The following is a 22,743-nucleotide window of genomic DNA, read 5'->3' on the forward strand; positions in this document are numbered from 1 at the left end:
TCAAAGCAGAAGTATTTTACTAATTAAAATAAGCTATTTTTGGTCAAAGATGACTTCAGGAGAAAGTTTTGGTTTAAGGTTTAAAATTTAACGTTCAAAGATAATCTCAGGGCAATAGTTTTGGGGGCTCATCTAACCATAATGGCTCAGTCTGGATTCCTTTGAGAACTTTAAATTCTGTTCCACATTTCCACTCTTTTGATCTATAGAATCTTTGATCAAAATGTTTAGTAATGGTAGTTGTCCAGAGAGAAAGTGAGAAAGGGGATGTAAGTGTATCTGGAGTGAAGGTCAGTGACAGGTAACCCATCCAATCCCACCCCTATCGAGTAGACTCATAGCCAGCCTATAGTACACAGTACACCTGCCCCATAGGTTTCCAAGGCTGTAAATCTTTACGGAAATATCTGCCACATCTTTCTCCCATGGACTGGTGGTGAGCTTGAACCACTGATATTTCCTTTAGCATCCAAGTACTTTAACTGCTGAACCACCAGGTTTCCTTGACAGATACCAGAGGGTCTTATAAGCCCTATTAAGTTGTTTGCAAACAAATCAAAAATACCCACATAATATCAGCATAGCTTAAGCTAGTTTAGAAAACAAGTGTAACAATTTGCAGTTTTTTTTTTTTTTAATGGGTCACGCCGTTAACATTCAAACTCTCTTTATGCTTATCTTCTAGACAGTGTCTGTTTTATAGCTCCTAACAGCATCAACCATTTTCTCTCAGCAGTAATTTCCATCTTTCTGAAACAGTGGTTCCACCACTGACTTTAAATGAACTCTGCCTTGAGCATTAGTTCATTAGGTTCTTAAAACTCCAGGCTCCTTCAGCTTTGGCTTTTGAAAATTGGTGTTCAGATTTCTTTTCAGGTGGCACCAATCTCCAACACCATCTTTCTTTAATTTGGCCTCCTATTTTTTGAAGATTCTGTGTCATGATTTCAGATTGTGATTCCATGAGCACTTGTGTTTAATTAAAAGCTGATATCTGCTTTTAATTTTTTTATCTCCTTTAGCATTTATTTACAAGAACATAAACATATCCCAGCTTCAATAAGCATTTTCATACATTTACTAGCATTTTGAGTTTATTACACAAATCCTTGTATTTTATCACTTACTGAGTAACAACACCACTGTGAAGAAGGCAGAACAGTCATTGTATTTTATTTATTTATCTATTTTCTTTTTTTTATTGAACTTTAGGTGGTTTACAGAACAAACTAGTTTCTCATCAAAGAGTTAGTACACACATTGTTGTATGACATTGGTTCACGACCCCACGACATGTCAACACTCTCTCTTCTCAACACTGGGTTCCCTATTACCAGCTTTCCTGTTCCCTCCTGCCTTCTTGTCTCTGTCCCAGGGCTGGTGTGTCCCTTTAGTCTTGTTTTGTTCCATGGGCCTGTTCAATCTTTGGCTGAAGGGTGAACCTCAAGAGTGACCTCATTACTGGGCTGAGACGGTGTCCGGGGGCCATTCTCTCAGGGTTTCTCCAGCCTCTGTCAGGCTAGCAAGTCTGGCCTTTCTTTTTGAGTTAGAATTTTGTTTTGTATTTTTTTCCCGTTCTGTCTGGGACCCTCTACTGTGATCCCTGTCAGAGGAGTCAGTGGCGGTAGCTGGGCATCATCTAGTTGTACTGGACTCAGTCTGGTGGCAGCTGTGGTAGATGTGGTCTATTAGTCCTTTGGATTAATCTTTCCCTTGTGTCTTTTTGCTCCTGAAGGAGTAAGACCAGTAGAGTATCCTAGATGGTCATTCACAGGCTTAAATTTAAGACCCCCGACACTACTCACAAAGTAGTATGTAGAATATTTTCTTTATAAACTATGTTATGCCAATTGAGCTAGATGTTCCCTGAGACTATGGTCTGCAGGGCCCTCAGCCCAGCTATTCAGTCGAACAGGGATTATAGTTTAAAGTATATTTTTAACTTTTTTTTCTTCCTCAAAAAGATACGGCTGGCTAAGAGCAAAATTCGCTTTTAAAAACCCTACCTCTTTTAATTTCTAGTCAAGGAATAATCATGTCTCTGTGTTTACATTCAAAATGTCTTAAGAAGTCCCTATTTCTTCTTTGGTCTATGCTATTTACAGTTTTGATGGCAGTGGTCTCTGCTCTTGACTCCGTGTTACGTATAAAAAGTATTTCTCTAAACCTAAATTCCACTCTTACTGCAACTTCCTCTGGAAGAGGAGGTGAAAGATTCCTTGGAGTATTTGCTTAGTCTTGACACTGTAAATGATGGGATTCATCACAGGAGGGGCCAGCAAGTAGATATTGGCAATGGCCACATGGACCAGTGGTGGAGCGTGTTTTGCAAAGCGATGAGTCATGGATAGGCTCACCATAGGCACATAGAGAACCAGAACAGCCAGAAAGTGGGACAGGCAGTTATTGAGGGCCCGGAGTCGCTCAGTCCAGGTGGCTGTGCCCAAGATACTTTTTAGGATGAGTGCGTAGGAGAGCACAATTAGCAGTGGGTCAACTGCAATAATGAGCAACACCACCACAAGTGCAAACCAGCTGTTGACCCTGATGTCAGCACAGACCAGCCGAATCATATCCTGGTGGAGGCAGTAGGAGTGAGAGAGAAGGTGAGAGTGGCAGAAGGGCAGGCGCTTGAGTAGGAAAAGGGAGGGAAGGACAGTCAGAACACAACGGCAAATGATGGCTACTCTGATCCTGCCAATGACTTTACTGGTAAGGATGGAGGCATAATGGAGGGGGTGACAGATGGCCACATAGCGGTCAAAGGACATGGCCAGCAGGACAGAAGATTCCATGAATGAGAATCCATGGAGGAAAAAGAACTGGGCAAAACAGCCTTCAAAGCTGATCTTCTGAATGTTGAACCAGAGGAGCTGCATGACTGTGGGCAGGGTGGTGAGGGTGAGACCCAGGTCAGTCAGGGCCAGCATGGAGAGAAATAGGTACATGGGCTGGTGGAGAGATGGCTCTCTGAGGATGACGGCGAGGATAGTGGTGTTGCCCATAATGGAGATGGTATAGAAGCAGCAGAAGGGGATGGAAATCCAGATGTGGAAGGCCTCGAATCCAGGGATACCCGTGAGGATGAAGTAGAAGGGGTCTTGGGTGGTGTTATTCTGCTTGTACATGACTGATGAATGGAGAACCAGAATGTCTGTTTCCTACAATAAGAATCGCATCAGTGAGCCGCTGTCATACAGTCATTATCTATTCAATTCAAGACTCAAAGATGTGTCTGGGATTGCTTTTCATGATACTAACGAGCTGCATAATTAGCTAGAACACTATCGACTGTGGGTTCTTCTGAAATGCATTTCTATTTAAAGTGAACTCATTTTTTTAAATCTTTCATGTCTTCCAGCTTAATTTATACTTCAAGCAAACTTCTTGTATTACATTTCCCTCCTGCTCCTGTATATATGTTTATATACATATATACTTAGAGATTTGCTAACGATAAGTGCTCTCATTAATATTTCAAACAACATTTTAGTAACCAAATACAAAGATTAATACTAGTGTATATTCTCCTTGGCATCACAGGAAAGGATGGCGTTGTTGCCCATGATGGAGGTTATGTATAAGCAGCAGAAGGGGACGGAGATCCAGATGTGAGAGACCTCAAATCCAGGGATGCCTGTTAGGATGAAGCAGAACGGGTCTCGGGTAGTGTTAGTTATCTGGGGCATAATAGACGAATGAGGCTCCAGACTCAGGGTCTTTACCCAAAGAGAGCCAGAAACATTAGAAAAACTCTTCTTATTCCATAACTGTATCTTTAGCCCATTTGATCTAAACTCTATCCAAACAAACATTCAGAGTTTTGGAGGGTTACTATGGACAGTTTCAAGAACATCATCGTTGCACTTCCTTAATCTGTCTTATCAGAACTTGCATCCGCACAACTGTTTTCCCCTTCAAGACTCAATACAGATTATTTCACGGGAAACTTTTAAATTTTTTCTGCTTCTGTTTTCCTACTCTCATTCAGTTCTTAGCAATCTGAAATCTGCCTTTCAACCAAATCACACTACCAATACTGTTCTTTCTCACAAAGACTTAAAAAGAACTCCTAACTAAAAGTAATGGCTAATATTGAGTTTTCATCCTTTTTGAGTTGTTTATATCCAGTATCTCCTTCTGAATTCTTCTTTGACTTTTATAACAACGTTTTCATTTGTTTCACTTCTTCCAATTCAGTGTCATCTCTTTTACTATTGCCTCTCTCTTTTATCATACACTAATGTCAGTGTTCCTCATGTTAGTCCTTTTTTCTAGTCTAACATACCACTTTTTATTTTCATTAGTTAATGCCATCTGATACTATAGATTATATTTCTTCAATATTGAAACAAAAGAAAACTGGAGGCAAAGGGCAGGTGCACAGGAGAAGGGTGAGAGAAGGAGGAGAAGAACGGGTCATAAGGCTAACACAGCAGCCCAGGTGAGGCCAATCACGTTTACTGAGTACTTTCTATGTTAGGCACCATTCTAAGTATGTTACCTGTATTAATTCTCTTCATCCTCTAACAACAGTTATCATCCCTCTTTTCTTCTCTTATCATTTACAGAGGAATCTGACCTGTGGTTTCTTGTGTCTGGTTTCCTCTTCACTAATTGTGGCCTCTGTTTTATCTTCTAGGCACAGGGGCAGCTATGTTACAACCTGTTGCAAATCCCTAGGCTGGAGGGTGGGGAAGTGTGGCAGGTCCCCTCAGGATTACCTGAAAAGGTATCCTGAGACCCAAATTCTCACTGGTAAGTTGGTAAGTCAGCTCTGTCATTAAGAGCCTTTGCTAAATTCCAAATGGATTAAGAAGTTAAATGTAAATCAGTAACAAAATATGTAATAGAGAAAATAATACTGGTATTTACTCTCATTGAAATGTCTCTCTAAATTTTACAAAAACCACTGAGGTAAAGACAAGTGGATGAGAACACAGAAAAATTCAATGTTTCTCTATACCAGAAAAATGATGAAACTAAAAAAAAAATTATTACAACATGCTATACCAGTGCCACTGAGGGGACTCCTACTCATGGCGACTGCACTTATGTCAGAGTAGAAATGTGTTTTATAAGATTTTCACTGGTTGGTTTTTCAGAAGTAGATTATCAGGCATTTCTTTCAAGGTGTCTTTATGTGGATTTGAACCTTTAACTCTTTTTATCAGACAAACAATTACACCACCCAGGACCCCAAAACAAGACATAGAAGGCATTAATAAGTTAAAAAGATAAATGTATACAGATTTATCAATATTAAGACCATGACAGATTAATGGGAAATGCATATGACAGAATTCATGAGAAAAAAGAAATAGGACTCTGTTCTTGTCTTCCGGTCTGTTGAGTCAGTTCCAGTTCATACTGGATCTATGAACACAGAATCAAACACTGCCCGGCCCTGCACCATCCTCACAGTCATTGTTATGCTTGAGTCCATTGTTGCAGTCACTGTGTCAATCCATTTCTTTGAGGGTTTTCCTGTTTTTTGCTGACCCTTTATTCTACTGAGCATGATGTCCTTCTCCAGGGACTGGTCCCTCCTGATAACATGTCCAAAATACATGAGGAATAGTCTCACCATCCTGGTCTCTAATGAGCATTCTTGCTGCACTTCTTCTTTTTTTTTTTTTTTAATTTTTATTTTGCTTTATGTGAAAGTTTACAAATCAAGTCAGTCTCTCACACAAAAACTTATATGCACCTTGCTACATATTCCCAGTTGCTCTCCCCCTAATGAGACAGCCCACTCCCTCCCTCCACTCTCCCTTTTCATGTCCATTCCACCAGCTCCTAACCCCCTATTCCCTCTCGTCTCCCCTCCAGGCAGGAGATGCCAACATAGTCTCAAATGTGCACCCGATCCAAGAAGCTCACTCCTCACCAGCATCCCTCTCCATCTCATTGTCTAGTCCAATCCCTGTCTGAAGAGTTGGCACTGGGAATGGTCCCTGTCCTGTGCCAACAGAAGGTCTGGGGGCCATGACCACTGGGGTCCTTCTAGTCTCAGTCAGACCGTTAAGCCTGGCCTTTTTATGAGAATTTGGGGTCTGCATCCCACTGTTCTCCTGCTCCCTCAGGGGTTCTCTGTTGTGTTCCCTGTCAGGGCAGTCATCGGTTATGGCCGGGCACCACCTAGTTCTTCTGGTCTCAGGATGATGTAGTCTTATCTTTATGTGGCTCTTTCTGTCTCTTGGGCTCACTATTACCTTGTGTCCTTGGTGTTCTTCATTCTCCTTTGATGCAGGTGGGTTGAGACCAATTGATGCATCCTAGATGGCTGTTTGCTAGTATTTAAGACTGCAGATGCCACTCGCCAAAGTGGGATGCAGAATGTTTTCTTAATAGATTTTATTATGCCAATTGACTTAGATGTCCCTTGAAACCATAGTCCCCAAACCCCTGGCCCTGCTATGCTGGCCTTCAATGTGTTCAGCTTATCCTGGAAATTTCTTTGCTTTTAGTTTAGTCCAGTTGTGCTGACCTTGCCTGTATTGTGTGTTGTCTTCCCCTTCACCTAAAGTAGTTCTGATCTACTATCTATAGGGTCGCTATGAGTCGGAATCGACTCGACAGCAATGGGTGTTATGAATCTAATTAGTGACTACCCTTCTCCCACCCTCCCTCACTCCCCCCTCTCATAATCACAAAAGAATATTTTCTTCTCTGTTTAAACTATTTCTCGAGTTCTTATAATAGTGGTCTTATACAATATTTGTCTTTTGCAACTGACTAATTTCACTCAACATAATGCCTTACAGATTCCTCCATGGTATGAAATGTTTCACGGATGCATCACTGTTCTTTAATGATGCATAGTATTCCATCGTGTGAATATACCATAATTTATTCATCCGTTCATCCATTCAGCCATTGATGGGCACCTTGGTTGCTTCCATCCTTTTGCTATTGTAAACAGTGTTGCAATGAACATGGGTGTGCATATATCGATTCACTAGCTGCACCTTTTCCAAGACAGATTTGTTCATTCATCTGGCAGTCCATGGTACCTTCAATATTCTTTGACAGCACCATAATTCTGAGGCATCAATTATTCTTCAGTCTTCTTTATTCATTGTCTGGCTTTCATGTACATATGAGGTGACTGAAAACACCATTAGTCCTTAAAGTGACATCTTTGCTTTTGAACATGTTAAAGAGATGTTTTGCAGCAGATTTGCCCAATGCAATGCATCGTTTGATATCTCGACTTCTGCTTCCATGGGCATCGATTGTATATCCAAGTAAGACGAAATCCTTGACAACTTCAATCTTTTCTCCACTTATCGTGATGTTGCTTCTTAGTCTAGTTGTGAGGATTTTTGTTTTCTTTATGTTGCGGTGTATTCCATACTGAAGGATGAGATCTTTGATCTTCATCAGTAAGTGCTTGAAATCCTCTTCATTGTCAGCAAACTATGTTGTGTCTTCTGCATATCATAGTTTGTTAAGGAGTCATCCTCCAATCCTGATGCCAAAATCTTTTTCACGTAGTCCATTTTCTTGGATTATTTGCTCAGCACACGGATGGAATAAGTATGGTGAAAGGATATAACAGTGACACACACATTTCTTGAATTAAACCACTCAGCATCACCTTGTTCTGTTCGAACAACTGCCTGTTGGCCTAAGTACAGGTTCCTCATGAGCACAGATAATTGTTTTGGAATTCCCATTCTTGCAATGTTATCCATGTTTATGATCCACACAGTCAAAAGCCTTTGCATAGTCAATAAAACACAGATAAACATCTTTCTGTTACTCTCTGCTTTCAGCCAGGATTCATCTAACATCAGCAATGTACCCCTGGTCCTGAGTCCTCTTCTGAATCTGGATGGGACTTCTGGCAATTCCCTGTCAGTGTACTACTGCAGCCACTTTTGAGTGATCTTCAGCAATATTTTACTTGCATGTGATATTAATGATATTATTCAATAATTTCCACATTTTCTAGGATCGCCTTTCTTTGGAATGATCACAAATAAGGATCTCTTCCAGTTGATTGCCCAGTTAGCTGCCTTCTGAATTTCCTGGGATAGACAAACAAGTACTTCTAGTGCTATGTCCCTTTGTTGAAACATCTCAGTTGGTATCCCTAATTCAGTTGACAGAATGCCTTCAGTGCAGCTTGAACCTCTTCCTTCAGTACCGTTAGTTTTTGATCATATGCTACCTTCTGAAATGGATGAATGCCAGCCGATTCTTTTTGGTACAGTGATTCTGTGCATTCCTTCCATCTTCTTTTGAAGAACCATCTTTCTGTGTTGTTTAGTATGTTCCCTATAGGATCCTTCAATATTGCAAGTCGAGTCTTGAATTTTTTCTTCAGTTCTTTCAGCTTGAGAAATGCCCAGTGTGTTCTTGTTCTTCTTTTTTGGCTTTCTATCTCCAGGGCTTTGCACGTTTCAGTTTAATACTTTGTTTTCTTGGGCTCTTTTAGTTCATCATTTCTCCCTTTTGCTTTGGCTATTCTATGCTCAAGAGCAATTTTCAGAGTCTCTTTTGACATCCATTTTGGTCTTTTCTTTCTTTCCTATTGTTTTAATAACCTTCTGTTTTCTTCCTGTATGATGTCCCTGATGTCATTCTATAACTTGTCTGGTCTTCGGTCATTAGTGTTCAATGTGTCATATCTATTTTGCAGATGGTCTCTAAATTCAAGTAGTATATACTCAAGGTCCTACTTGGGCTCTGGGGAACTTGTTGTAATTTTCTTCAGCTTCAACTTGAACTTGCATATGAGCAATTGATGATCTGTTCCACAACGACCCCTGGCCTTGTTCTGACTGATATTATTGAGCTTTTCCATAATCTCTTTCCACAGAGGTAGTCGATTTGATTCCTGTGTATTCTATATGGCAAGGTCCATTTGTATCGTCATCATTTATGTTGGTGAAAAAAGGCATTTGCAATGATGAAATCTTTGGTCTTGCAAAATTCTATTGTTCAATCTCCAGTATCATCACTATCACCAAAGTGGTATTTTCCAAACGCCAGTGCTTCTTCTCTGTTTCCAACTTTTGCATCCCATCACCAGTAATGATCAGTGCATCTTGATTGCATGTTTGATTGATTTCAGACTGCAGAAATTGGGAAAAATCTTCAATTTCTTCATTGTTGGCCTTAGTGGTTGGTGCTTAAATTTGAATAATAGTCACATTAACTGGTCTTCCTTGTAGGCACGTGGATATTACCCTATTACTGACAACTTTGTACTTCAGGATACATCCTGAAAGTTATTTATTTTGATTATGAATGCAATGCCATTGCCCTTTAATTTGCCTTTCACAGCATTGTAGACCATATGACTGTCTGTTTCCAAACAGCTAATACCAATCCATTTCAGCTCACTAATGCCTAGCATATCAATGTTTATGCATTCCATTTCATTTTCTGATGACTTCCAATATTCCTAGATCTATTCTTTGTACATTCTCCATTCTGATTATTAGTGGATGATTGCAGCTCTTTCTTCTTCTTTTGAGTCATGTCTCATCAACAAAAGAAGGTTTTGAAAGCTTGACTCCATCCACATCATTAACATTGACTCTAGTGTGAGGAGGCAGCTCTTCCCCAGTTGTCTTTTGAGTGCCTTCCAACCTGATGGGCTCATGTTCTGGCACTACTATATCAGACAATATTCCACTGCTATTCATGAGGTTTTCACAGTATAATTTTTTTTTTTCAGTAGTAGTCTGCCAGGTCTTTCTTCCTAGTCTGTCTTAGTCTGGTATTGTCAACCATGGGTGACCTTGCTGGTATTTGAATACTGGAGGCATAGCTTCCAGCAACACAGCAATCCACAAGCCCCCACAATACAACAAACTGTCAGACTCGTAGAGGAATACAACTATAATCAAGCATAAAACAATGATGAATTTTATTCAAGACTCTAATAATGGAAAACTAAGTCGTATAATTTTTTTTTAATTAAACTATCTAAATAACAGATCTATTTTGAAAGGACAAAAAGCAAACCTAAACCCATTGCTGTTGAGTCCATTCTGACTCATAGCAACAGAGTTCAACAGAGTTGAACTGCCCCATGGGGTTTCTAAGGCTGGAAATTTTTACAGAAGCTGACTGGCACATCTTTCTCCAGCAGAGTGACTGCAGTGTTTCATCTGCTGACCTTTTGGTTAGCAGCTGAGCACTTAAGCACTGCACCACCAGGTTTCCTTATAGTGGCTTAAAACAACACGAATTTATTATCTTATATGTAGTACAGAAGTCTGAAATCCATGTCACCAGGCTAAAAATGGAAACTCTGGTGGCATAGTGGTTAAGAGCTCCTGCTGCTAACCAAAAGATCAGCAGTTTGAATCCACTGGGGACTCCTTGGAAACCCTATGGGGCAGTTCTACTCTGATTCCATGCAGTCACTGTGTGCAGGAATTGACTGGATGGCAATGGGTTTGGTTTTTGGATTTAGGCTCAAAATGAGATGTTGACCAGACTGCCTTTCTTTATAGAGACATTAGGATAGAATCCATTTCCTTTGCTATTCCAGCTTCTAGAGGCTGCCCTCATTCCTTGGTTTGAGGCTCCATTTACTCTATCTTCGTAACCTGAACCATCAGACTGAATCATTCTCAGACTACGTTCTCTCTGGCTCTTTTTTTTCCCCCACTTCCCTTTCTAAGTATTCTCACCTTATAACATATCCCCAGATTCCTGTGACAAGAATATGGGCATATTTAGCCAAGGAGGTGAGGAAATGTCATTATTCTGCCTACTGAAACCATGCTTTGTGTTATCCTGAATACCAAAAAAAAAAAAAAAGCTGCTATGAACTTGATTCCAACTCATGATGACAAAAGGACAGAGTAGAACTGCCCCATAGAATTTCCAAGGAGTGCCTGGTGGATTCCAACTGCCGACATTCTGGTTAGCAGATATAGCTTTTAACTACTACCCCACCAGTTTTTCCCTTATCCTGAGTGGAGACGTCTTTTATACTTTTTTTGTATTCCATTTATTTATTTAGTTTTAAATTTTTATTGTGCTTTAAGTAAAAGTTTACAGATCAACTCAGTCTCTCATACTAAAATTTATATGCACCTTGCTACATACTCCCAGTTGCTCTCCCCCTAATGAGACAGCCCGTTCCCTAGCTCCACTCTCTCTTTTCGTGTCCATTCTGCCAGCTTCTAACCCCCTCTTCCCTCTCATCTCCCCTCCAGACAGGAGATGCCAACCTAATCTCAAGTGTCCACCCGATGCAAAAAGCTCACTCCTCACCAGCATCCCTCTCCAACCCACTGTCCAGTCCAAACCTTGTCTGAAGAATTGCCTTTCGGAATGGTTCCTGTCCTGTGCCAACAGAAGGTCTGGGGGCCATGACCACTGGGGTCCTTCTGGTCTCAGTCAGATCACTAAGTCTGGTCTTTTCATGAGAATTTGGGGCCTGCATACCATTACTCTTCTGCTCCCTCAGGGGTTCTCTGTTGTGTTTCCTGTCAGGGCAGTCATTGGTTGTAGCTGGGCACCATCTAGCTCTTCTGGTCTCAGGCTGATGTAGGCTTTTGTTTATGTGGCCCTTTCTGCTTCTTGTGCTTGTAATTACCTTGTGTCCTTGGTGTTCTTCATTCTTCTTTGATCCAGGTGTGTTGATACCAATTGATGCATCTTAGATGGCTGCTTGCTAGTGTTTAAAACCCCAGAGGCCTCTCTCCAAGGGGAGATGCAGAATATTTTCTTAATAGAGTTTATTATGCTAACTGACTAAGATGTCCCCTGAAACTGTGGTCCCCAGACCCCTGACCCTACTACACTGGCCTTCAAAGCATTCAGTTTATTCAGGAAACTTCTTTCCTTTTGCTTTAGTGCAATTGTCCTGACCTTGCCTGTATTGCGTGTTGTCTTTCCCCTCACCTAATGTAGTTCTGATCTACTATCTAATTGGTGAATACTCCTCTCCCACCCTCTTTCCCTCCTTGTCTCGTAACCATGAAAGAACATTTTCTTCTCTGTTTAAACTGTTTCTTGTGTTCTTATAATAGTGGTCTTATACAATATTTGTCCTTTTGCAATTGACTAATTTCACTCAGCATAAAGTCTTCTAGATTCCTCTGTGTTATGAAATGTTTCAATGATTCATGTTTTTGCTGTTGTAAACAGTGGTGCGATGAACATGGGTGTGCATATATCTCTTCCTGTAAAGGCTCTTATTTCTCTAGGCTATATTCCAAGGAGTGGGATTGCTGGATCGTATGGTGGTTCTATTTCTAGCTTTTTAAGGAAGCGCCAAGTCGATTTCCAAAGTGTATAAATATTCCAATCTCTCCATAGCCTCTCCAACATTTATTGTTTTGTGTTTTTTGGATTAATACCAACTTTGTTGGAGTGAGATGAAATCTCACTGTAGTTTTGATTTGCATTTCTCTAATGGATAATATCGTGAGCATATCCTCATGTATCTGTTACCCTCATGAATGTCTTCTTTGGTGAAGTGTCTGTTCATATCTTTCACCCATTTTTTAACCAGGTCATTTGTCTTTTTGCAGCTGAGGTTTTGCAGTATCATGTAGATTTTAGAGATCAGGTGCTGATTGGAAATGTGATAGCTAAAAACTTTTTCCCAGTCTATAGGGAATCTTTTTACTCTTTTGGTGAAGTCTTTGGATGAGCACAGGAGTTTGATTTTTAGGAACTCCCAGTTATCTAGTTTTTTTTCTGCATTGTTAGTAATGTTTTGTACACTGTTTATGGCTCCTAACGTTGTCCCTATTTTCTCTTCCATGATCTTTATCATTTTAGATTTTATATTTAGGTCTTTGATTCATTTTGAGCTCCTTTTTTGTGTGTGGAGTGAGGTATGGGTCTTGTTTCATTTTTTTGTAGATGGATATCCAGTTATGCCAGCACGATTTGTTAAAAAGACTATCTTTTCCCCATTTAACTGTTTTGGGGCATCTGTCAAATATCAGCTGCTTACATGTGGATGGATTTATGTCTGGCTTCTCAATTACATTCCATCGGTCTAGTATCTGTTGTTGTATCAGTACCAGGTGGTTTTGACTACTGTGGTTTTATAATACCCATTGCTGTCGAATCGATTCAGACTCATAGGGACTCTACAGGACAGAGTAGAATTGCCCCACACAGCTTCCAAGGAGCACCTGGTGGATTCAAACTGCAGACCTTCTGGTTAGCAGCCGTAGCACTTAACCACTACGCCACCAGGGTTTCCTGGTGGTATAATAGGTTCTAAAATTGGGGAGAGTAAGTCCTCCCACTTTGTTCTTCTTTTTCAGTAATGCTTTACGTATCCAGGGCATCTTTCCCTTCCATATGAAGTTGGTGATTTGTTTCTCCATCTCATTAAAAAATGTCTTTGGAATTTGGATCAGAATTGCATTAAATGTAGAGATCGCTTTTGGTAGAATAGATATTTTTATAATGTTAAGTCTTCCTCTCCATGAGCAAGGTATGTTTTTCCACTTACGTAGGTGTCCTTTGGTTCCTTGCAGGAGTGTACTGTAGTTTTCTGTGTATAAGTCTTTTACATCTCTGGTAAAATTTATTCCTAAATATTTTATCTTCTTGGGGGCTACTGTAAATGGTATTGATTTGGTGATTTCCTCTTCGAGGTTCTTTTTGTTGGTGTAGAGGAATTCAACTGATTTTTGTATGTATATCTTATATCCCGATACTCTCCTGAACTATTAGTTTCAGTAGTTTTCTTGAAGACTCCTTAGGGTTTGCTGTGTATAAGGTCATGTCATCTGCAAATAGAGATCATTTGACTTCTTCCTTGCCAATCTGGTTGACCTTTATTTCTTTATCTACCCTAATTGTTCTGGCTAGGACCTTCAGCACAATGTTGAATAAGAGCGGTGATAAAGGGCATCCTTGTCTGATTCCCGATCTGAAGGGGAATGCTTTTAGGCTCTCTCCATTTAGGGTGATGTTGGCTGTTGGCTTTGTATAAATGCCCTTTATTATGTTGAGGAATGTTCTTTTTTATTCCTATTTTGCTGAGAGTTTTTATCATGAATAGATGTTGAACTTTGTCAAATGCCTTTTCTGCATCAATTGATAAAACCATGTGATGCTTGTTTTTTGTTTTATTTATGTGGTGGATTAAATTCATTGTTTTTCTAATGTTGAAACATACCTGCTGGTATGAATTCTACTTGGTAATGGTGAATTTTTTTTTTGATATGTTGTTGAATTCTAATGGCTAGAATTTTGTTGAGGATTTTTGCGTCTAAGTTCATGGGGAATATAGGTCTGTAATTTGTTTTTTGTGATGTCTTTACCTGCTTTTATCAGCGCTATGGTGGCTTCATAGAATGAGTTTGGTAGTATTCCATCTTTTTCTATGCTCTGAAATACCTTTAGTAGTAGCGGTGTTAACTCTTCTCTTAAAGTTTGGTAGAACTCTGCAGTGAAGTTGTCCAGGCTAGGGTTTTTTTTTTATTGGGAGTTTTTAGATTACCTTTTCAATCTCTTCTTTTGGATTACCTTTTCAATCTCTTCTTTTGTTATGGGCCTATTTAGTTGTTCTACCTCTGTTTGTGATAGTTTAGGTAGGTAGTGTGTTTCCAGGAATTTATCCATTTCTTCTAGGTTTTCAAATTTGTTTGAGTGTAGTTTTTCATAGTATTCTGATATGAGTCTTTTAATTTCAATTGGGTCTGTTGTAATATCGCCCATTTCATTTCTTATTAAGGTTATTTGCTTTCTCTCCTGTTTTTCTTTTGTCAGTCTGGCCAATGGTTTATCAATTTTGTTGATTTTTTTTTTTAAAGAACCAGCTTTTGGTCTTGTTAATTCTTTCAGTTGTTTTTCTGTTTTCTATTTCATTTTGTTCTCCCCTAATTTTTATTATTATTTTTTCTTCTGGTGTCTGAGGGTTTCTTTTGTTTCTCTCTTTCTATTTGTTCATGTTGTAGGGATAATTCTTTGATTTTTGCCCTTTCTTCTTTTTGAATGTGTGCATTTATTGATATAAATTGTGCTCTGAGCACTGCTTTCGCTGTGTCCCAAAGGTTCTGATAGGAAGTGTGTTCATTCTCATTGGATTCTATGAATTTCTTTATTCCATCCTTAATGTCTTCTTTAACCCAGTCTTTTTTGAGCAGGGTATTGTTCAGTTTCCAAGTGTTTGATTTCTTTTCCCTGCTTTTCCTGTTATGGATTTCCACTTTTATGGCTTTATGGTCAGAGAAGATGTTTCGTAATATTTCAATGTTTGGATTCTGCTAAGGCTTGCTTTATGACCTGATATGTGGTCTATTCTAGGGAATGTTCCATGTGCACTAGAAAAGAAAGTATACTTGGTTGCTGTTGGGTGGAGTGTTCCATATATGTCTATGAGGTCAAGTTGGTTGATTGTGGCATTTAGATCTTCCATGTCTTTATTGAGCTTCTTTCTGGATACCCTGTCCTTCACCAAAAGTGGTGTGTCGAAGTCTCTTTCTATTATGGTGGAGCTATCTCACTTTTCAATGTTGATAGAGTTTGTTTTATGTATCTTGCAGCCCTGTCATTCTGTGCATAAATATTTAATATGGTTTTATCTTCTTGGTATATTGTCCCTTTAATCATTATATGGTGTCCTTCCTTATCCTTTATGATGGATTTGACTTTAAAGTCTATTTTGTCCGAAATTAACACTGCCACTTCTGTTCTTTTTAGATTGTTGTTTGCTTGATATACATATATGTTTTCCATCCTTTGAGTTTTAGTTTTTTTGTGTCTCTAAGTCTAAGGTGTGTCTCTTGTAGGCAGCATATAGACAGATCATGTTTTTTAATCCATTCTGCCCCTCTCTGTCTCTTTATAGGTGCAGTTAGTCCATTTATATTCCACATAATTATTGAGAGGTATGAATTTGTGCTATCATTTTGACATCTTTTTTTGTGTGTTGTTGACACTTTCTTTTTCCCATTTAGTTTTACATGCTAAGTAGATTATCTTTATATATTGTCCTTTCCTCATATTCGTTGTTGCTGATTTTGCTGAGTCTCTATTTTTTTCTTGTGGCTTGTTTTGATGAGTAGGATAGTTTTTCTCTTTTGTGGTTAACCTATTATTTAGCCCTATCGGCTAATAAACAATATCCTGATGATTGAAGAAAAGTTTGAAGTTGTCAACGATTTCATTGTACTTCAATTCTCAATCAGCACCTCTTGAAGCAGCAGTCAAAAAATCAAAAGACACATTTTATTGGTCAAATCTGCTGCAAAAGACCTCTTTAAAGTGTTGAAAAGCAAAGATGTCCTCTTGAAGACTAAGGTGTGCCTGACCTAAGCTGCAGTGTTTTAGATCACATCATATGCATGCAAAAGTTAAACAATGAATAAAGAAGACCAAAGAAGAATTGACACCTTTGATTTGTATTGTGGGGCAAGAATATACTGCCAAAAGAACAAACAAACCTGTCTTGGAAGAAGTACAACCAAAATGCTCCTTAGAAGCAAAGATGTTGATACCGTGTCTCCCATAGTTTAGACGTGTTATCAGGAGGGGCCAGTCCCTGGAGAAGGACATCATGCTAGGTAAAGTACCTGCCTGTTGCCGCTGAGTTGATTCCAACTCCTAGCGACCCCATAGGACAGAGTAGAACTGCTCCATAGGGTTTCCAAGGAATGCCTGGTGGATTTGAACTGCTGACCTTTTGGTCAGCAGCTGTATCTCTTAACCACTGTGCCACCAAGGTAAAGTTCAGGGTCAGAGAAAAAGAGGAAGACCCTCAACAAGATGGATTGACACAGTGGCTACAAAAATGGGGGCTGGCACCTCAGCCATTGTGAGAATGGCACAGGACCAGGCAGTGTTTCGTTCTATAGTATATAGTGTTGCTATGAGCCAGAACCAACCCAATGGCACCCAACAACAACAATGGCAGTTTCCTATCTGAATGGAATACTTTCTGAAAGAATGGACAGTATGTTTATATTAGAAAGAGAGCTCCAAGCTCTGAGTCTCCCAGGGGAGGGGTCTGAGTGTTGGTGCCCCTGCTGGCTCCCCACTGAGGTGCTTTCCAAGTCCTCCTCTCTGCCCATCCCAAGGGATAAGCACTTCCTTTCCCTAGTGGAGCCATTCCCTTCCAGATGTGGCTATGGGCTGTGGACGGCCCATGGGAGTCTGAGTCTGGTCCTCAAACCAATAAACAAAAAATCAAAAAACAAAACAAACCAAAAAAATAAAACTTTTGCCACCGAGTTGATTCTGACTCATAGAGATCCTACAGGACAGAGTAGAACTGCCCCATAGGGTTTCCGAGGAGCAGATTCAAATACCGACCTTTTGGTTAGCAGCCGATTTCTTAACCACTGCCTTACCAGGGTTCTCTGGTCCCCAGGGGGCATTCTTTCCCATGCTCATGGAGTTCAGTGTGTATGTGGAAGAGATCCAACTTTCACACCTCATATCCCAGGTCACCAGACCTATACTAGCCAAAACGTGTACTCTGCAGTCAAAAAGTAATATTAGATAATTAGTTTAAAACAAAATAACAAAATATTGTATCTGTGGCAGGCTTGATATCAGCATTAATCTCACCTTCTTTCTTCATGCATCTGAGCTAACTAGACCAGTCATTTAAAACCTCTGATGCTCAGCTTTATCAGCTGCAATGTTATACTTTATAATGTGATAACATTTTTTAATGGCTTATTACAAGCCAGACAGTGTTCAATAGTGTTTTATTTCTTAGTTTATTCTTTGTTCATTCACCGCTTCTCCTGGACAGAATCTGGCATCCTTCTGGCCATAAGCTTCAATCGTTGTGTGGCCGTTTGCAACCCACTTCCTTATGGCCACAGTGCTCAACAATACTTGTATTGTGGCTATGGGCCTGGGATTCTCCTCCACAGATTTATCCTCATCCTGGTCTTTCCATTGCTGCTGCATAGACTGCAGTTCTGCCACCCTCAGAATATCCTTTCCGATGCCTACTGCCTTCATGTTGATATGATTAAGCTGGCGTGTACTGACGTCTCTCTCAATTGCCACTATGGGTTGTCCATGATACCCTTGTAAGTGAGGATATGCCCAGGCTCAGAAGCTTGGAGCATCTCTGTATTACCAGCAGTTCATGAGCATGTTAGCTGAAATAAGCTCAAGGGGTTTGTTGAAAGCAGCCTTATATTGCTCAAGCTAGGAAGCTGGCCAAGGTAACTGGTGGCTACGGGCAGGGTGGGCAGTGCCCCAGGGCTTAGCTCTCTCTCTCCGCACCTTCCATGGGGAAAGTTGTCTCAGGTAGGTAAGCTGGTGTGTCGGGCTCTAAGGTACTCTGTCCTTAAGTTCTAGATCATGAATGCTATGATATGACAATCTGAAGGGGGAAAGACTATCCTTAATCTGAATCAATTTTTCCCTCTACTGCTTGATCTCACCTTCATTCACTCCCAGGCTATATTACCTATCAGTTGCTCTTCCTTTCTGAAATCCTATTATGCTTTCTGCTTTAGAATTACTTTCTCGAAAGTGTACCTTGTCAGGCTACACTTTGCACTAGATGCCTTGGTGTAACAAAGCACTTTCATCCTTTTCTCAGAATAATTTGTGATGAGGGGTATATGAAACGACCCTGGTTGCTTTGGAAGCTACTTGGAAGGTTCTTCTTAGTGTTAAAAGACTCCAAATCAGAGGTGTCGGCACTCTGCACATAGACGGAAACAGAAAGTGTAGTAAGGGCTTGGTAAATAAACGAGTCCTAAGTATCAAAAAAAAAAACCAAAAAAAAAATTTTTTTTTTTTTTTTTTAAGTATCCAAATTAAGAAAAAAATTGGTTCTGGGAAGGGAGGATAGAGGAGCTCTGAGTAGAGTTGGAGGAGCAAAGATTGAGGAAAGGCTAAAAACGAGGTTGTAGAGCTGGCTTTAGTATTCATAGTTGCAAAGTCCTTGGTCCTAAGAATTTTTACAGCCTTCCTCTGTTGAGTGTCCAAAGCCTTATTAGGAAAGTTTGCAGTAAATGGAACCAACCTGGAGAGGGTCAGTGACTTAGAGAACACCTGCTCTTTTCAAGACCTTGCTCTGACCACATCAAGTATCACGATTCTCAGTGGTTTGGAAATTATATAAAGATGTAATTTGGCAGTTATGTAATGATTTATTCATCTTCTATAGTGTGATCTGTTGTAGTCATCCTCTATTTTTGTATAATGCCAATTTTTGCATTTAACAACCTAGTCTTTGGAACCTATCTATGCTGATAAGTGAGGAGTGGGTATATTTTGTTCTGAAAAAAATTATTAAGAAATGACTTAGCAGCAAATTTAATACTTTGGGTAGCAGTTTGTTGCCATGAGCTAAATAGATAGAAGAATGAAAAAACAAAACAACTTTTACACGGTCAATTCCCACTCATGATGATCTCATGTTTGTTAGAGTAGGACTGTGCTCTAAAGGATTTTCAATGGCTGAGGTTTCAGAAGGTGATCACCAGACCTTTCTTTGTGACACCTCTGGGTGGACTTGAGCCTATCAATTAGCAGTTGAGACAGTTAACGATTTGCATCACCAAGGGACTCCAGAAGAATGAAAAGGTGGGTGGAATTTGGGAAGTGAGTGGGAATTAACTTGATGACACACAACAGCAATGGCGAGTGTCTTAATGTCTGAAAAGTTACCCCTGTGAAGGGATATTTTCCTGGATGAAAGGTTGGAAAAACTGAGAGACTATTGAAAAACAAGGAAGCTGGAGAGTCGCAATAAAGTAGTGAATTCTCAGTAACCTAAGAAAGTAAATGATGGAAAAGTTCAGGGTTCAATGAATAACTGTTTGGAATATTTGAGAAGGGTGCATCCTAGTTGAGGAAGTAGAGATCAGGAGAGTTTTATCTTATGTCTTAAACAAACTAATACCTATGGATTGATTTTAAAAAAAGAGTATGATGACAACAGACACAGTCATAAAGGAAGGCAAAGTGACCTGTCTAGCCAGCTGAATAAACTGAGAAAACTCACATGATTCCATAAATCTTAGAGTTTGTGAGGGGCTGGAATGAGTGCATTAGGGAAATAAAATTGATTTATGTTTATAAAGTGAGAAACGGAATGACATAATATGGTCTTAAGATATTAGGCAGAGGCCGTGGATGATATTTTATATTTGTCTTCATTACAGGATAGTGGTCTTAGAATCTAAGCAGGGGTCCCATCGTGGAAGATAACCTCCCCAACAGCTCAGGGTTGCCTCCTTTCACGTTGACAGGGCTCCCAGGGCTGGAGACGTCCCAATACTGGCTGTTTCTGCTGCTTGGTGTGCTCTACACTGTGTCTATTGTAGTCAATGCCCTTATTCTCTTCATTATCAAGGAGAAACAGAGCTTGCATCAGCCTATGTACTGTTTCCCGTCCCTGCTATCAGTCAGTGACCTAGGTGTGTCCTTTTCCACACTGCCCACTGTACTGGCCACATTTTGCTTCCACTTAAAGGAGATTAGCTTTGATTCTTGTATGGCTCAAATGTTCTTTATCCAGTTCTCCTTCATGGAGTCTGGGATCCTTCTGATGATGAGCTTTGACCGCTATGTGGCCATCTGTAACCCGCTGAACTATGCCACAGTGCTCACTGATGCCCGAGTGGTGAGCATGGGCATGTCTGTTATCATTCGCAGTTTCTGCATGGTTTTCCCCCTACCTTTCCTCCTGAAGAGGCTACTTTTCTGCAAGGCCAGTGTACTCTCCCACGCCTACTGTTTGCACCCAGACTTGGTTCACCTGCCCTGTGGCGACATCACCATCAACGATATCTTTGGTTTATTCAGTGCCATCTCTAATTTTGGTCTGGATTCTGCACTCTTTCTCCTCTTCTATTTGCTCATACTACGCATTGTGCTGACCATTGCCTCCCAGAAGGAGAGGTTAAATATGCTCAACACGTGTGTCACACATTTGTGCTGTGCTTATCTTTTACATGCCCATGAGAGGTGTATCCATGGCTGCTCACTATGGGAGGCATGCCCCAAAGTGTGTGCACACATTGTTGTCTCTGATCTACCTCTTTGTGCCTCCAACACTCAACTCTGTCATATATTCCATCCAAACCAAAGAGATTCGCCAAAGACTTCACAAAATACTACTGGCAACCAAGTATTGCGTGGAAGAGAATGTGTTGATGTTTACTGTTACTTCACACAGTTGCATTTCCAAGATCTGCCTTGACAGGGACTTTTAAATTTCATTTTGAATATTGACTCACTATTAGGATTCCTGTCACCATATGTACAGTGACAGACTGGCAATAGTTAAGTCCCAAGCCAACGGATTTCAGAAAGGTTAAATGGTTCATGATAAGGGGGGAAAAAGCTGTTTCCCTCTTTTTTAATTAAAAAATAAAGGTCCTGATAATCTGTCCCTTGTTTTTGCCACAATATATTTCCCTTCTCTTGTTTAAAGTAAGTCATCACATAGAAAATTACTTATTACCATAGAAACACTGTATTAATGGAAGAAAAATTATTTTCCTAATGATTATGTAAAAGAAATATTACTTAAGATGACATATATAAGAAAAATATATATAAAATAATCCTGCTCTGCAAGATTTATTTCATGTAACGTACACCATTAACCTGGCCTTGAAAATGAGATAAATGTATGTGCATATACTCAAAAACCAAGCCCAGTGCCGTCGAGTTGATTCCGACTCATAGCGACCCCACAGGACAGAGTAGAACTGCCCCATAGAGTTTCCAAGGAGCGCCTGGCAGATTCAAACTGCTGACCCTTTGGTTAGCAGCCATAACACTTAACCACTACGCCACCAGGGTTTCCGTATGTGCATATAAGTTCCTTAAATCATCTTTCAGGACAATAGTTTCACAAAATGTCTGTTAATGATTCCACCACTGCAATTGTCTATCTTTTGTGCCTTACTACTCCTAACAACCTTTTTTCCAGTATCAGTTATGTCTGTGTAGACTCCAACTCACGACAACACCATGTGTGTACAAGAAGAGCAATATTCCATAGGGTTTTCAATGGCGGATTTTTTGGAGTTAAATCACCAGGCCTTTCTTCTGAGATGCCTCTGGGTGGACTGAAACTACCAACCTTTGGTTTAGCAGTATAGTGTGTTTACATTTGGTGTCACTCAGTACCTCCAATCATCTTCCCTATCCCCGAATAATTTGCTCCAACAATATTGAACAATTCAGAGTTTCCTGAATCAATAGATTTCTTTATGCATCTGTTCCTTTGCTTTTATAGCTTCTACTTAGAATTTCTTATCCACGCTTATATGCCTGGTAACTATACATCATTCACTAAAAAATAAATTCATTAAAAATATTTATTGAACAGATATCATGGGCCAGGAAATTATTCACCTTTTTTGGTGATTTACTGCAGGTTGGATTCCTAGCACTTCCTTTAGTACCTGCCTTCTCCCTACCTGCTCGCTCCACCTCCAACAGTGGTAAAACAGATGTTTTATTAATTTTATGCCTGTAATGTATTTCATGTAGATTTATACAACAATGTCTATGTATTACTCTGCATTTTGTTTACTTACATATAGTTTCCTATTTTCCCCATGTGTCTGTCAGTTTGTCATACTGTGAGGGCTTTTGAGTTGCTGTGCTGCTTGAAATTATGCTACCAGCCTTCAAATACCAGTGGGATCAACCACGGTAGACAGATTTCATTGAGCTTCCATACTTATACACCAGGAAGGACTGGGTGCTCTACTTCTGAAAAGAACTAGCCAGTGAAAACTTTATGAATAGGACTGGAACATTATCTAATATAGTGCTGGAAGATAAGCCCCCCAGGTT

The 22,743-nt window shown here is 39.9% G+C and overlaps 2 protein-coding genes across 2 annotated transcripts; one reads left to right on the top strand and one right to left on the bottom strand.

Moving 5' to 3' along the window:
- Nucleotides 1-2,180: 2,180 nt before the first annotated feature.
- On the bottom strand, nucleotides 2,181-3,128 carry LOC135232174 (olfactory receptor 51Q1-like). Its single transcript, XM_064289496.1, has one exon. The coding sequence runs from the start codon at nucleotides 3,126-3,128 to the stop codon at nucleotides 2,181-2,183; it is 948 nt and encodes a 315-aa protein (XP_064145566.1).
- A 421-nt stretch (nucleotides 3,129-3,549) lies between these two features.
- On the top strand, nucleotides 3,550-21,143 carry LOC135232175 (olfactory receptor 51I1-like). Its single transcript, XM_064289497.1, is given in 5 exon segments — nucleotides 3,550-3,611; nucleotides 4,643-4,758; nucleotides 17,711-17,996; nucleotides 20,149-20,850; nucleotides 20,852-21,143. Coding segments are annotated over 5 exon segments (1,458 nt in total).
- Nucleotides 21,144-22,743: the final 1,600 nt, after the last annotated feature.

The sequence above is a fragment of the Loxodonta africana genome, chromosome 7 (genome assembly GCF_030014295.1).
Source record: "Loxodonta africana isolate mLoxAfr1 chromosome 7, mLoxAfr1.hap2, whole genome shotgun sequence".
NCBI lineage: Eukaryota > Metazoa > Chordata > Mammalia > Proboscidea > Elephantidae > Loxodonta > Loxodonta africana.